Source organism: Chamaea fasciata, unplaced genomic scaffold, assembly GCF_029207755.1.
Source record: "Chamaea fasciata isolate MVZ Bird 193981 ecotype frontalis unplaced genomic scaffold, bChaFas1.0.hap1 SCAF_6, whole genome shotgun sequence".
Lineage (NCBI taxonomy): Eukaryota > Metazoa > Chordata > Aves > Passeriformes > Sylviidae > Chamaea > Chamaea fasciata.
In genome coordinates, this window is record NW_027094091.1 from 54,615,841 (window position 1) to 54,630,721 (window position 14,881).

The 14,881-nt window shown below is 41.4% G+C and overlaps 1 protein-coding gene across 2 annotated transcripts in view; it reads right to left on the reverse strand.

Moving 5' to 3' along the window:
- ADGRL3 (adhesion G protein-coupled receptor L3) overlaps positions 1 to 14,881 on the reverse strand; it is a 480,878-nt gene that overhangs the window by 247,202 nt on the left and 218,795 nt on the right. For both annotated transcript variants that reach the window (XM_066186413.1, XM_066186414.1), the window contains one exon: positions 5,215 to 5,428. In XM_066186413.1, coding sequence (XP_066042510.1) covers positions 5,215 to 5,428 — 214 coding nt within the window. The remainder of the gene's footprint in view (positions 1 to 5,214; positions 5,429 to 14,881) is intronic.

Below are 14,881 nucleotides of genomic sequence, written 5' to 3' on the forward strand. Positions count from 1 at the left end.
AGAATTCCCTTCATTTTAAAATCTTTCCCCATGGTGAAAGAATAGATGGTTTAACCAAGTGGTGAGGCTTGTTTTCTAACCTTTAAAACCAGAACCCAGGGAACGTGAGTTTCAGTTTTCCCCATTGATTTCTATTGGTTACAAAAACTGTTTAACTGAAACATTAGTATTTTTCCATATTGATGCTTTTCACGTGGAGATCTCAAAGCGCCAGACTTAGGCTTCCCAGAAAGCCTAGCTTCCCATTGCAGCATCTCAGTCCTTCAGAAATGTACTTCTCATGCCATCTGTGTGGTAACAAATTTAGAAAAATGAGTAGTATCTTGGCAGTCTTAGCAAAATGTGCTCAGGATGCAGAGGAGGGTGGTGGGGGGTTCCTACCAAATAGGGCATTCGGTATCTGAGTCAGAGGTGATGACAGCATCTAAGCAGGGGGCTGTTTTCTAAGAAATATGCCATTAATTTTGTGGAGCCTGACACAACTGTGCTGCAGTTCAGCTGAAGCCATTCCTTTCAGTCCTGCTGATGGCCTTGTCAGTACAGAGCCTCCAGGTCTGCAGCTCTACTTGTCCTCTGCACCTTCACACATGCACTGCAACAAGCTACTTAATATAAAAGACTCTACAAGAACATCCCAAAACCAGTCTGTTCAAATCCAGTGGCCATCTTATGAATGACCAATGTGAATGATCCTATCTGTAAAACACAGGTAATCCTGCCTCTTTATTTCCCAATGCAAGTGCAGAGCACTGACATTTGAGAAGTGTCTTGAAAATTGCAGGAGATGATAACATCAATAACAGCAAGCCATGAGATGCAATATTATTACAATAATAATGGCACTCATTTCAGACTCCTGCATTTTTCAGGTCATCAACCAAAAACATTAGCAAAACACAACCCTTCATAAGATGAAAAATCTTTGCAGTGTAATGCAAGCAGCTTCATTCAATTTATTTATTCTCCCCTATGCTGTGCAAAGTTCCTGCTACCATCCCTCCAACTACCAAGAGAATTGTGAGTGCCCTTTCTCACATAAAAAGATTAGGTCCTCTGATGAAACTAAAGGGAAATCTGAGAGCAACTGACCAGTCTTACATTCCTGCAGTCTTGCACTATTTCTTTTTTTTTTTTTTCCTTTAAGTCTTGACCTGCAATCTTCATCAATGATGTCAACACTGAAACCACAGGGACACACCATGCAGATCAGACTCAAACCTAAAGGAAATTAGCTCAGCTAAGCTACTGCAGGCCCAACAGGACATCTAGTACCTCCCAGCTGTGCCTCCCTTCAGGGGAGAAGAGAGCAGATAGCTGAGCAGCTTTCAACAGCCCTCAATCCCCAAGCCAGAAGTGGCAAGAGCAGCATACAAGAGCTCTGCATGGTTCTGCTGTTGCAAAAGGCAAACACTGCCTACTTTGCAAACTGAGCTCTCTGCATTGTTGAGAGATGAGACTTCCCCAGCAAGAGCCTACCACATCTTCTAGGGCAGAAAAAATTTTGCTTTGATCTTGAGAACAACTGCTGAGACTTGTGAACATTTCTCCCGTCTCTTCTGCTCCGCCTGCTGATTTTGTCATTTTGCCTCATTATTCCATCCCTCCTTTCCTTCCTCCAGATTAAGAGGAACAGATGATGGCTGGGGTAGGCAAGGATCTGAAAAGCAAAAGGAAAACCTTGCTCTTGCCTTTAGGGGAAAAAAAGTGCTCTATATATGTGTACCTACATGTCAGGTACTTCCTACTGCTCCTGCTTGGACTTCCCTCTTCCCCCCACCCTTTTTAACATTTGAGGTTAAAGTCCACGGAAAAGAATGTTCCAAACTTCAAAGTTAAATGTAAAGGTGGTATTGACAGCATAAAGTTCTGTGAACATACATGCAAAAAACCTGATCCCCTCTTCTTCCTTCCCTTGCTTTCAAACCACGATGCTCCCTTGGTTGGAAGCATCAACAGCAAATTCAAGAGAGCACACCAAAAGCTATTTTTATTTCCTTTTTTCTTCAGGGTGTTTTAAGCATACTAAACTGTGTTTAACACTAGAAAAACAAAGGCAACTCTTACGGGAATGGGAGGCTGCTTTTCCCTATTGTTTGCAGGGAACCCTGGCTGTTGGAATGGATGATATGTTAATTTTGTGGCACAGTCACTCAGGGGAGGACATGGCAAAGTCTCCCGTGGTACAGTGCACACAGTTTACAATGGGCATGGTTAGAATTTAATTATTTGTAACAGGCCTTGCAAAGATGCTTCTCCAAATGAAACACAAAACAAAATACATTTTTTTCTAATCACATCAGAAAAGCTTCAGTTCATAAAGCACACTTTCTGAGCTGTTATGGACAACAGCTGCTCGGATGTTTGAAGGAGAAGCTGACAAAATTAAAAAAAAAAAAAAAAAACCAAAAAAAACCTAAAATAGGCCTCAGAGATTTAATGTCCTATAAAAGAGCTCCCTACAAGCTGTTTAAATGTCCTTTACTTCTAGAAACACTCCCAAGATTGTAGAGAGTTTCAGGGCAATACTTGCAGCAAGAGCTCCTTGTGTTCCCTCTGCTTAGGGGGCTCCACAAACACACCGTAAGATTTATGCCTTTCCCTTTCAAAATAACCTCATGTAGTCATCTGCAAAAATTAATTTATATAAGCTTACAGAAGAAAGGAACATGTTAGCTCAGGCTGTTGGGTTTTGGGGGGTTTCTTTTGGTGGGGGTGGGCTGGGGGAGCAATCACTAATACCTACCATAAATCTGCTCACTCACAGCCTCAGCTCACTCATTACCACCACCTCTGTCTCACACACTTTCCTTCCCATCTTTCCCTCTCTCCCTCCACACAGCCACGCCGGAATGCGTTGCTGATTAAAATCTGCCAGTAGTGAGACAACTTACTATAGAGCCTACAAGGGGACTGTGTATTTATGAATGCAATAATTAATCAATTCATAATAAGCACACTCTGCACATACCACTTTTCTTCCAATACACAGACAGCTTCAATTACCATGCAGGTTTCACTGTCACGACAATCTTCAGTTCCCAGTAGCTGCTCCCCCACTCTGCAGCATTAGCAAAGACAAGCTCACTTTGTTAGAGCCTGCATTAATCTGCAAACCCACCCAAATACTGCTAAATTGATTAATTTTGCAGGTAGACGTTTTCAGAAGAAAATGCCATAGTTAGTGCCACAACTACTAGGCTGTCACAATTTTCTTTTTAAACTACTTTTTTCAGAGGCTCAGCTGCAAAGTGTATTCGGAGCTGTGAGCTGACAGACTGGTTTGCATCTTAAGAACATATTTCATTTTAATGGCTTTATTTTTAAATTGTTTCAACTCTTTGAATTAATGGAGACTTAAAAAAAGAAACGAGACTGACAAAAATGCCAAGTAGAATATTTTCCACTCTTTTACCTGTCTTTTAACATCAGGCTATATTTATATTCAAGAAACTCCATAGTACCCAATAACAGGACTGCACACCTTTTCCCCCTTTCAGTGCCCATCCTCTTCAGCACCACTTTCTGCCCAAATGCAAGACCAGAGATACTCTGCCCCAGAGATGAGCTTCCCTAACTCTCTGCTAAGCCATTTGAGCCTGCACTGATGATACCTGGAGGTGAGTGATCACCACAAGTTTTCATTGCAGTGCCACAGGCACAGAAGACGATTATGTGCCCGCCCTGATTCAAGGGCCAATGTTTATTGCAGGCTTGCTACGTGTAGAGACTGCCCAGAAAGTTGCAGAGCTCTGCAGTTGGCTTGGGAGCTGCTGCCTGGAGGACATTAATACATACAAATATAAAAATATGAATACTTTGTTCTCTGTAACAGCCACAAAGGCAATGACATGGCTTTATTCTGCCAATATGCACAGGATTAAGGGTTTCTGCTTGGAGCCACTAACAACCTGAACAGGAGAATTACAGTAATTCCACTAAAACCACACTGAATCCAAGGAACTGGCTGATGGCACATTGTTACCCTTCCCACATCTCTCGAAAATGTAGCTGGCACAACCCTATAAAGACGACTTCAACCAGGAGGTCCAACTAAAAGAATGGTCTTGGAGGAGCCACATGCAGCAGTGGGGACATTTCTCATGAGACTTCTCAACATTTTGAGACCTAAATACTCAACATGGCGCAGTTTCTAAAAGGGAGTCAAAAATAGCAGTTAGCATGTGAAACACAGCTGAAACCCACATTGCTCACACCAGTCCATTTTAGTGCAAAGCATTTCAGAGCAAACACAACAGCAAGATACTCCATTAAAACCCTGCACTGCTTTAAGCTATGAGGTCACTGTTAGGACCCAAACACTGTTGTCATGACATCAATTAGCAACACTTTGCCTATGCCAATGCTATTATTAATCCCTCGAAATACTAATCTCTATTACTAATTAACAGTCAAATGCACTAAATAATTATTCATGTATTAGGAATGTATTACTGAATTCAATTACACATAGAGAGCTGTGACTTATGAATCCTTCCCACAACACCACTTGTGCCAGAAAATTTCCTTAAAAATTCAGCAATATTTAAAAGGCTTTTCATAACCAAGGACACACCTCTAGGTTGGAATAAACTGTTAGGCCCTGGCTCTGCAAGCCAGACAGGAGTCTGTCTACACGTCTGACTGTATCTCAGTCACCATTTCCAAATGCAGCCGCTACACTTAAAGGCTACAGTTATTCTACAGAAATTTAGCAATTCATCAATGAGAATACCAATGCTTGACTGGAAATTCAGATCTTCCCTAAACTAAGCCTGGTAACACAAGGAAGGATGCAGACGCCACTCTGTGTTTTGAAAACTGTAAATGTTATTCTGAAAACAAAATATTGATTGTTTCAAGGAGATTACTGGCCTTCTGTTTGAACACAGCAGAAAAACTAGTGAATATGCATTTTGAGAAAGATTTCACTTTCTACATTCATTTAGAGCCTTGATATTTAGGTATTTCAGAGGGAAAATTGGGAGGCAGTGAGAATCAAGATGACTGATGTACTTACATGAAATGTTATTTATATTGCATAATGTTAAACCAACTTGGTTAAACCCACAGTTTAGCAATGGTAGCTGTAATTCTGTGCACATACATCCAGACCAAGTACCTGTGTTTTCTCATGCAAACACACACACAAACTGGTGTGTACACTCCGGATTAAAAAACCAACAGTCAGCAAACAAAGAATATTAAACACCGTACCTTTGAGTCATAATCTTATAGGCATCTGGCAGATAACAGCGGATATTCTCCATCTGAGCAGGATCAGAGTCACAGATTTTATCATCAGTCCTGCCGTAGTTGGCACTTTCAATCATGATAACATCTGTTCCTGGGCAGCGCAGCTCGATGGGGTAACTCTCGCAGGACAGCTCCCTTCGGACCACAGCCATGGGCACGGGGGCACGGCTGAAAGCTGCAGGGATTAACACAGAAACACAGTCAACACTGAGGCTAAAATTATAAGCGGGATCACATTCAGCAGCGGGTTTTACCCATATGCTGTGCCGAGATAGTTTCGGTACCATTCAGATAAGATCTGCAGAAACAGGGTCTGGTTGCTGGCTGCCCAGAGAAATCACTTCTCCACTCAGTGACTTGATTTTCTCATTTTAAAAACAAGCTGTAGATCCCTTTTATATAGGGTTTTAGAAATCCGTTATTGAAACAGGTAAATAGCAACTATGGCACTGTCATTATTTCTACTTACCAGGTGAAAAACTAGTCGGCTTTGATATATAAAATTACAGTCCTGCATTGTACTTGAACAAGCAAAGAAAATTTTATGACAACAAGCAATCCAAGCACCGGGATCCCACCTGCTCAGCAAGATTGCACCTGTCCTACAGCAGATGTAATAACATCTGTATTGCTCCTGGTCCTTTTCTTAGCCCTTAGAAAAAGTGATCCTAATGGCTTTTGCTGTAGCCTGCAGCACGCCAGGGGATGGCTGCAGGTTCTGGCAACCATCCCAAAGTTTGGGCCCTGCAGTGATACTTTCCATGGAAAGACCAAGTTATGGGACACCGGATGATTTAAGTTCAGTCTTAGCTTTCCGTTGGATTTGCCTAGATGGTCAAATAGCTGGCAAATACTTGTGAAATTAAAGAGCTCTCAGAAATCTTACCTGTTTTAAAAGAAATCCAGGCTACAGTTTGCAAAAGAAAAAAAAAAAAGAAACACACTTTGAGATGCCTTGAAAACAAAGCCCTAAAGTATTAGTAAACAATATCACTTGACAACAAGCAATTGTATTTCCCATCTTTACAGCCTCTTTGATCCAAAGATCTTAAACAGCTTGACGAACGTGAATATATTAATCCCCAAATATCCACATGAAGTAGCTACACATTGTCCTTCTCAACTCAGCCGCAGAAGGGTTTTGCAGCTTCTGGAAGATCTCATGGGAAATCCATGGTGATGCTAGGAACCAAATGCTTGTTTCCCAGCCTAGCACACCAGTCACAAGCTGAAATAAAAGCCAACTCCTTTCCTCCTTTATTCCAGAAGAATGAAAACTCACCCAAACCAAAAAGGCTTCCAGATACAGGGATGATGTGCCCTCCCAGCTACATTTGCACAAATCCAATCACAAAATTCAACATACAACCCAAGCCTATCTTTATGTGATAGTGACAGAAGTTTAAGCCTCCAGCAGATTCATGGCCCATCTGATACCAGGCATCTTTCAACAACTCCCCGTCCTCCTGGCCTCATTATAAAAACACCAAAATACCCTCCCCCTAAACCAGAAATTCCATCCAATGTTCTGCTGGTTTGTTCCATAAAATTTCCCCACGGTACATGCGCACCAAGTTTGCTTATGGAAAATAAGAGTGCATTGATGCTTCTCAGAATACCATTTTGACCATATCAAGGCTGCCCTGTCTGTCAGGCAGCAATTCAACATATTGACTTCCATGAATCCTTCTATTATTGTCAGTTGTCTCATTTATGTATCACTGGACAGATTTTCAGATTCCGATTTCTGTAAATCTGCAGGGATTACTTGGATATCAGACCCTCCCTGATGTGCCAGAGTTGTGGACTAATTGCCAAACTCCCAAGACAGACACATGCTTTTATTCTTGAATAATAGCTTGCACAATTAGCACAGCTTTGGGGTTTGGATCACTTGAGATGTCCTCCTTCCCTGAGATCGGAGAAACCATTTTGCCCTGGGCTCATCCTGCACCATACATTTGTATAATGCAATTATTTCTCACTGCCACCAAGTTCACCTGTAACAAGAGGAGGAAAATGAGGAGGACAAGCATAAACCTCTAAGGTGCACTGCCTCATTCTTGCCCTTGGCTTGAGGCCACTTGTCAACAAGGTGAGTGGAGGAAGGATGGGACAATGTTAGAGACAGCATTTGATAGAAGAGGTAGGCCAGCCAGAAAGGCAGAGTCAGCAATGCCCAGCAATTTTAGCCTGCCCTACAGCCAGCTTCAAGAGAAGAGGTATTAAGTTTGCTTACAGGGATCTGTCCACAGAAGCCTGCAGCAAGCCCTGCTCTGTCTAACACTGGACTCTGTGGCAGAAGGCCAATGCTGACCAAAAAACTTCTCATGCCAGGATTCTGATTTTGGAAAAGAGCTGTGGTGAGCTCTCCTCTCAAGCCTGCTCTGTGCTAAACCTGAGCAGATTGGTGACATGGGAGGCAGAAGGTTTCTAGCAGCTTTTGGCAGAATGCTGAGGCCAAGGGCCCTCCCTCCTCCTGCCATGTGCTTAGATGACTCCTGTTAACTGCCAAAAAAATGACAAAATGAGGTTTACAGGCAATATTAGCTGCTTGGAGCTATGGTTTGGCCCAGTCCTTAGGCAATTTGGATCTTTTTCTCTGGGAGGTTAATGCAGGCTATACAAAAGGCAAAGAGAGTCGCTAGCACTACTTTACTTTTTACAGCTCCCACTACAGAATACCAAACTTCTGAGCCACAAACTTCAAAAAGCTTTTTTTTTTTTGTTCTTAATTCCTATGTTTTGGGTTTTTTTTCAGTAACTATTCTATATCAAAAAAAAGACATTAAACACGTGAGGGCTGAGGAAAGCCCTGCTTAAAATCACAAAAATTAAATGTCTGAGAATTCACTCATACAAGCCTGATGCATTTGTCAAACAGCAATAGTGTACAAATGCAGCCAACCTTAACTCTTGTATTATGCTGGAAATAAGACATTAAGAATTACTAACAACAAATTACAAAACCATTAACAGTATTTCTCTACCTCAAATGAGCATACATTTCTAGTATCATGGGTGTGTCTTCTCCTGTACATGAGACTTTACAGCATTGATCTACTAAAATTGCATGCATATCAGTTTCAAGGATGGCCCCAAAACACCCCAAACCCAAGCTGAACACCCTTTCCCCAAAATAACAGCTCATGTTCTACTCTCCAGTAAAGAATCTCTGGACAGATGCAAACATTTCTAGATTAGGCTTTTAAACTTCCTGGGATTCACCTTTTTGCTTTTCACATATTCACTTGACTGCTTGCTGTAAGGACAGCTTCCACTTACAGACACCTCCCTGTGGTATGGAGTCTACATTTACATTTATTTTCTGGATAAAAAGCATAAAAAATTTAACACCCTGGAAAAACTAGAAGCAGCTGAACACTGTCATACAGCATGATCTCCTTTCATGCTTTCTCCTAAAGCAATAGGCACATGTTTTCCATCCTGCCATTGTCCACCAAATCACTTGCACTACATGGCTGTTTTTTCTACTCCAGTATCTGCAATAAATACTCCAAAGGGAGATTAGAGCCTGGCTGTTTATCTCCTTGTAAACACATTTTTTTGTTGTTGTGTCCCTATATGATAATCTTACTTAATCATTTTTACTGGTTTTCCTGTAAGGAGCAAAGATGTTTTGCTTTTTGCTGTGAAACAAGATACATCAAAGCCCATCTGTGAAATACACAGCACGATTGTATTAATTCATTAATACACTTCTCTCTTCTTTGAGCAGCTCCCTATCTTCGCAGTCTCTCATTGAGCTCCTTATTTTATCTCCTAAATAAGTGACCTAATTGTTGGCTTGAAGTCAAGAGGAGCTGATGGCTGCTCACTGCTTCAAAAAACAGGTGTCTTTTTCCAGGATCCTATGCGAAGACAGCCATCTAAATACAGAACTTAAAAAGAGTGGTTTTCAAATTCTTCAACGTTTAAATGTGTGCCAACTTGAGTTTTTTAAGAGCAAGCCATTTGGTGGAAAATAATCCTCCTGAGCTTCTGCAGGGCAAAGTGAGAGCAGAGGGTGAAAAGGCAACAGATAATGACGGGATTTTATCTGGGCGATTTAGAACTCCTTTGTCTCTGCTAATTTCAGGAGCTGGAAAATTAAGTAAGTCATCAAAATCTTGTGCTTTTTCTCCCCCTCGCTTTTGACCTCAGAACATAATTGCCTCTTGTCATGCCTGCGGGGCATGGGCTTGTAGTTATCACTGTGTGCTTAATCAAATGCTGAAATAGCCTTTAAATTATGTGTCTCCTTGGCTGCTAGAGACTTGTTGAGCTCTGTTACATTTAGAGGCATGATGGTAGTAGATGTACTTTTAAAAGAAAAGTGTGGGTTGATGCTTTTAATTAGGTTTATATGCAATTTTCCCAGCAAAATCATGTTCTGGCTCAGAATTCTCAGAGCAAAATTCCAGTGCACATTTAAGGGCCTTGAAACAAAAGCTGGAATTGTAGAGATAATTATTTTCACAAGCTCTGTATATGATTTGGTCTGCTCAGCTGAGTATCTGACTTACTGTTCCCAAGTGCAAACAGAGCACGCTGGGGGAAGAGGTTTCCTAGTAATTTGGAGGAATGCTTCTGTGTTTGTAATTTTGCAGTATTTAATACTCCCACAGTTCACCTTGGCTCTGTGGGGAAAAAAAAAAAAATCATAAAGTGATAATAAAAAAGTCCCCCTCCCCTTATTCTCAAGCCTACTCAGGAGTGGGTAGGAGCAGAAATCCCTTTCAGTCAATGAGTCAATGGGCTTTATAGGGCTCACTCCACATTCTGATGTGCTTTCCTAAACCAGGGCCCTACTTTTCCCTATTAGGATATAAAGTCTCCTTAGTGCGTTTGTTTGCAGCATGCAGACATTACTCAGTATTTCTTCTGTGTCTCTTTTTTCCTTAATCCAAATTATGCCTGGCCTCTGATCTCAAAACAATTAGCAAGCTAAAGCTTGAGTTAAAGATGGTGACAACAAGCATTTCTCAAGCATCCAATTCTCCCTTTTCCCAGTATTTTCACAAATAGCAACAAACTTCTGACAAGCTTAAAATAGCTTGGTTGGTCCAAAGTTCTCTGAAATCTTATGATTAATATACAAACATGGAAATACCATTCTTTCTCCCTCACTTTCTCTACAGATGCTGACAATAAAAAAATAATTGAAAAAAAAAAAGAAAAAAAAAGAAAACAAAAAAAGAAAACAAATAACTTCATTTTCTAGAGGGACAGGGTAGAGAAGCTTTTCTTCTACTCTTAAGCCTGCAGTGGGGTTAAAGAAAGGTGCATCCTGCAGACAAAGGCTGGTGCCAAGACATTGCAGCAAATGCTTGCAACATCCATATCCAGCTCCCCCGGGGAAAAAATGTAGACTGAAGGCAGCCAGTGTGGCCGAAGAGCTGAAGCCATCAGCAGTACAAGGCTGGACAGTCCTGGTCCCTACTCCCAGCTCTCCCCTATGTGCCTCAGCTGATTGCTGCCTCATCTATCAAAATGGGAACATTATCTTCTCTCCCCCATTAAGCACTCTAAAATCTGCCACAGAAAGGAAGAAGAGAATTAGATGTATCCTCAGAAAGTGAAGCATGTGGCTTCAGCTTTGGTTTCCCCACATGAATCAAATACCCACATCCTCCTAGATCATCTCGGGCTTTCTTATTTTATAGATGATATCACAAGCAATTTGCAGCTTTTCTTTGGTCACCTTTACCTTGATCCCCCTTATCCACCAAACAGCCAGCTATGAACTGACTTCGCAAACTGGAAGAGCATCTTTTTACATGGTGGGATGGAGCATACAAAAAAAGACAGAAGAGAAACAGAAGGCTGAGCAACACCCCAGCCAAAGCGACCAAAGAAAAGCTAGAAAACAGAAAATCCCCATACACTTCCCTGTGCTGTTTATGTGGAAGTTGAGGTCAACTATCTTTATGGTTCCATAAATTGCGTACTCTATCTCCATTATAACATGCAAGGGCCACCTGCTAGGGATTTGCTCCCAGCTTCTAGGAGTGAAAATAGAATAGATGTTCATCTGTAAGTTTATATCTGGTGCTCTCCCCCACAATTAAAAGGATACACAGAAGGTTGTAGCCAACACAGAGAGCATTTTCTGTAGGGACTGCCAAAATTCACACGCAATCAGTGAATTTTCCAAGGTGACACAACTAAGGATACAAACAGGAGCACAAAAAACTCCAAAACCTAGTCAAGTCCTAAACTCTGAATCGCTGAAGTCCTAAATCTCTGATGCAAGCCTATGTCTCTATGCATAAGCCTCATGGAAAGCACCCTTTTATTTCCATAGCAGATCTCCTTCCACATTTCTAGGCACCCAAGATCTCAAAACTGCAATGGAGAAATAACTGGCCCTTTCCACCACCCTCCGGATGCCCAAAAAGCCCAGGGACAGCAGCCAGAAGATGAAGAACCAGACAGCTGCATCCTGGGGTAACTCTACTGCTCACTCTTCATACCACCAGTACTCCTCATCTCTTTGCCACGCTCAGCTGATAAATATCCTTATTCTCTCCCTTTACATTCCCAAACCCTTATTCAAAGTATGGAGATACTTTACTTTTGAGTAAAAAGCATTAGATTCTCTTAGAATCTCTCAGTATCTTCTTAAAGAAGAGAAAAGAAACTCACAGACAGTGGGCAAAGTGAAGATCCCCAGAAAAAGACAACAACAGTAAAATGGATGCATTTGCACCCAGGGATGAGTGTTCACAAGAGAAATCGGTCATTGCAAGGCCCAGGGAGAGAAGAAAATGAAGTGGTAAAAGAACAAAACCACAGAATTAAGATGGTAGTTTGACAGGAGGAGGTGACTGAGGGAGGCACTGTGTGAAGACAGACTGAACCTGGGAGACCCAGCTCAGGCCTGTGGGAGGAAGCAGCACAACAGCAATACTGCGCTTCCTTTCAGATTCTCCATTCCCACCTTCTGGGACTCACAGGTGCTGCGCCACTCCTGAGTGATGGGAAACTCTGAAAACTGCAAAAACCCTGCCTTCCAACAAGGCCTCATCCTCAGCCATTTCCCCCTTATGGAGAGGTGAGTACCCCTGAAGCTGATCTCCACACTGGAGCAAGGCACCGCCAAGGGTCACCACCCTCCAAGCGGCTGAAGAGACAGTGGTCTGGGGTATGTCCACCTGCCAGGAGCGGGTTGTTGAAAGGGAAAGGGATCCTGCTTCCTCCCCAAGACAAGTCCTCCTATCTCCAACCACGGATTGGCTGCTGGACGCGCATGAAGTTCTGTCTTGCTGCGCCCCTTCATGAGGCAGGTCAACTCAATAATTCACCAAGAAACTAAACCAGCGGGGGGAGAAGGGGAGGGGGGATTTCTGCTGGGCTGACAGAGTTGAATCAGCTCAAGAAAGGTTACCTCAGGTCACAGGAAGAAAGCAAAAGATTTTTAGAAGGAAGGGAGGCTGAATTTACAGTGCTTTTCAAAAAATACATGACAACCTATCTTCAGATCAGAGGTCAGAAGCACAGTCCCAGCCTGAGCTAAATGTCACTTCAATGAATTTAATTACAGCAGAAGCAACAAGTTGAGAACAACAGACAAACAAAATGTGGCCTCCAAGGGGATGTTGAATGCAAGCGCATCAATATTTAGGCCCCATCACAGGAAAAAAGCTATTTCCAAGTATCTTTTCCTTTCCAGTGGCTCAATCAATTTGTAATGAAAGGCACACATTAGATACTTAGATACAAATGTTCTTTAAATGTACAGGCTTCCTTCATGCAAATTACCTGTCAAGTGTAGGAAAGCTGTGCACAGACAGGGAAAGTGTCCGAGTTTAAAGCTTTGCACTGTGATTCCTAATTTCTATAACCAGCCCTTATGATAAACTTGCCCTCTAGTCTAACAGTGACATTATTAAAATATCTGGCTTTTATATCCTGGTCCATAACATTGAGACATTTGTGTTCTCAATAAAGGAAGCATTAGGTTCTGAGCCACAGGGACCAGTTCTTTTTACAAATCCATGCACCACAAATTTCACTGGGGTCCTTAGTAAGGAAAAACATGCCACTCATTTCTTACCCAATTCAAAGTTATTGTTGTTACAACAGGCACTCAACTGTCTCCAAAAAATGCCTCCCAAAACCACAAAATCAGAGAAGCTTTGACTTTGACATTGCTGAACAACCTTGATATCTCAAATTTAATACAGCACAGATTAATGTGGTGAAGCGAGCAGGATTTGAGTAATAAAAGAATTTGCCCCATTTAAAATTACTCCAGTGTAGGTTTTAATTACAGCCATTAGTAAGGTTAATTTTTTAATCTCATACAAAAACTTTTATAAACCACCATAACGGTATAATCATAGAGGCAGTTAGATAAATGAGCATCAAGGGTTTAGCCTAAGAACATTAAGTAAAAAGAATCGGTTCATAATTTTCAGATTTCATATTATATCATAAGTTCACGTAAAATTACAGTTTGTTTTTGTTCCCATTTAAAACACTAGCTTAAATTCCTACCCTTTGTAAAAAAATACAAAGCTAGAATAGCTTTCCTTTTACCAGCAGAGCTATTTTAGGTTTGCCATTAGAATGGGCTTCAGTAGGATTTAGTGGTGGCCTAGATGGGTAAATCCCAAGCACTCTCCTGCATCTTTTACCACTGTGAACTGGGAGGTGGTAGCCCTGAGCTACAGGAAGTAGGATGAGGATAACTGGAGAAGGCCAAGACACAAATGCATTCTCCAAAGTTAGAGATAGTCTGCCATTTAAGATGAAACAGAGCCCAAATAAGACTTTTATCTCACCATAGGAGAAAAAAATGGGAGGGAGAGAGAAAGGGGGAAACCCAAAACATAAAGCCTACCAAAGTAACCAACCGACCCCAGGAAACAAAAAAGTCTGGAAGAGACCCAGTGAACTCAGCAGGTTCAGAAATTCTTTTAAGGCTGTCAAAAATTAGACAGGTTGGATGTATTTGGAGCTTTGCTGAAGAGCGGCAAATAATAGATTCCTACCAAGTAATACCTTCGCAAAGTTAAAGTTTAATTTTGATTTACAGTTCCCCGAAAAGCCTCTGAAGGGGAACATTAAAGCTCTTGTAAAAATATCTGCATTATTACAGAAATGATGAACAGCAGAGTGAAGATTACTTTGTGCTGTTTACAGACTTGTTTATCAGTGCAGTAAATCTGTTTTGAAGTTTGCACTGCCTGGAAAGGAGAACTATGTGAAATCTGGAGAACTGTCCAGAGAAAAAGACAGGCTGGCAAAAAAGAATTTCTATCAAAGTATTAGAGCCTGTCACTCAAATATCTGTAGAAAAGTCTGGGGCCCCAAATATTTAGCATTTAAACCAACTGCTTTGCATCAAAGGCCAAAAATGACACCTTTTGTGTTCATTTTACAAGAAGTTACTCAGACCTCAAAGACTAGCCATCTCAAGGAAGTACTATGCCTAAATCAAAGATCATTAATAACTGATTTTTCTTTGTGTTTTAGCCATCACAGCTCCTTTGAGTCTCTGCCATAAATAGCAACAGGGAATTTGCTCTTTCCACTAGCCGTAACTGTGAAAGTTTTACGAAGAAGTCTGAGACTACCTTAAAATCTTAACTTCTCAGAATTGCATTCCATTATATTTTTT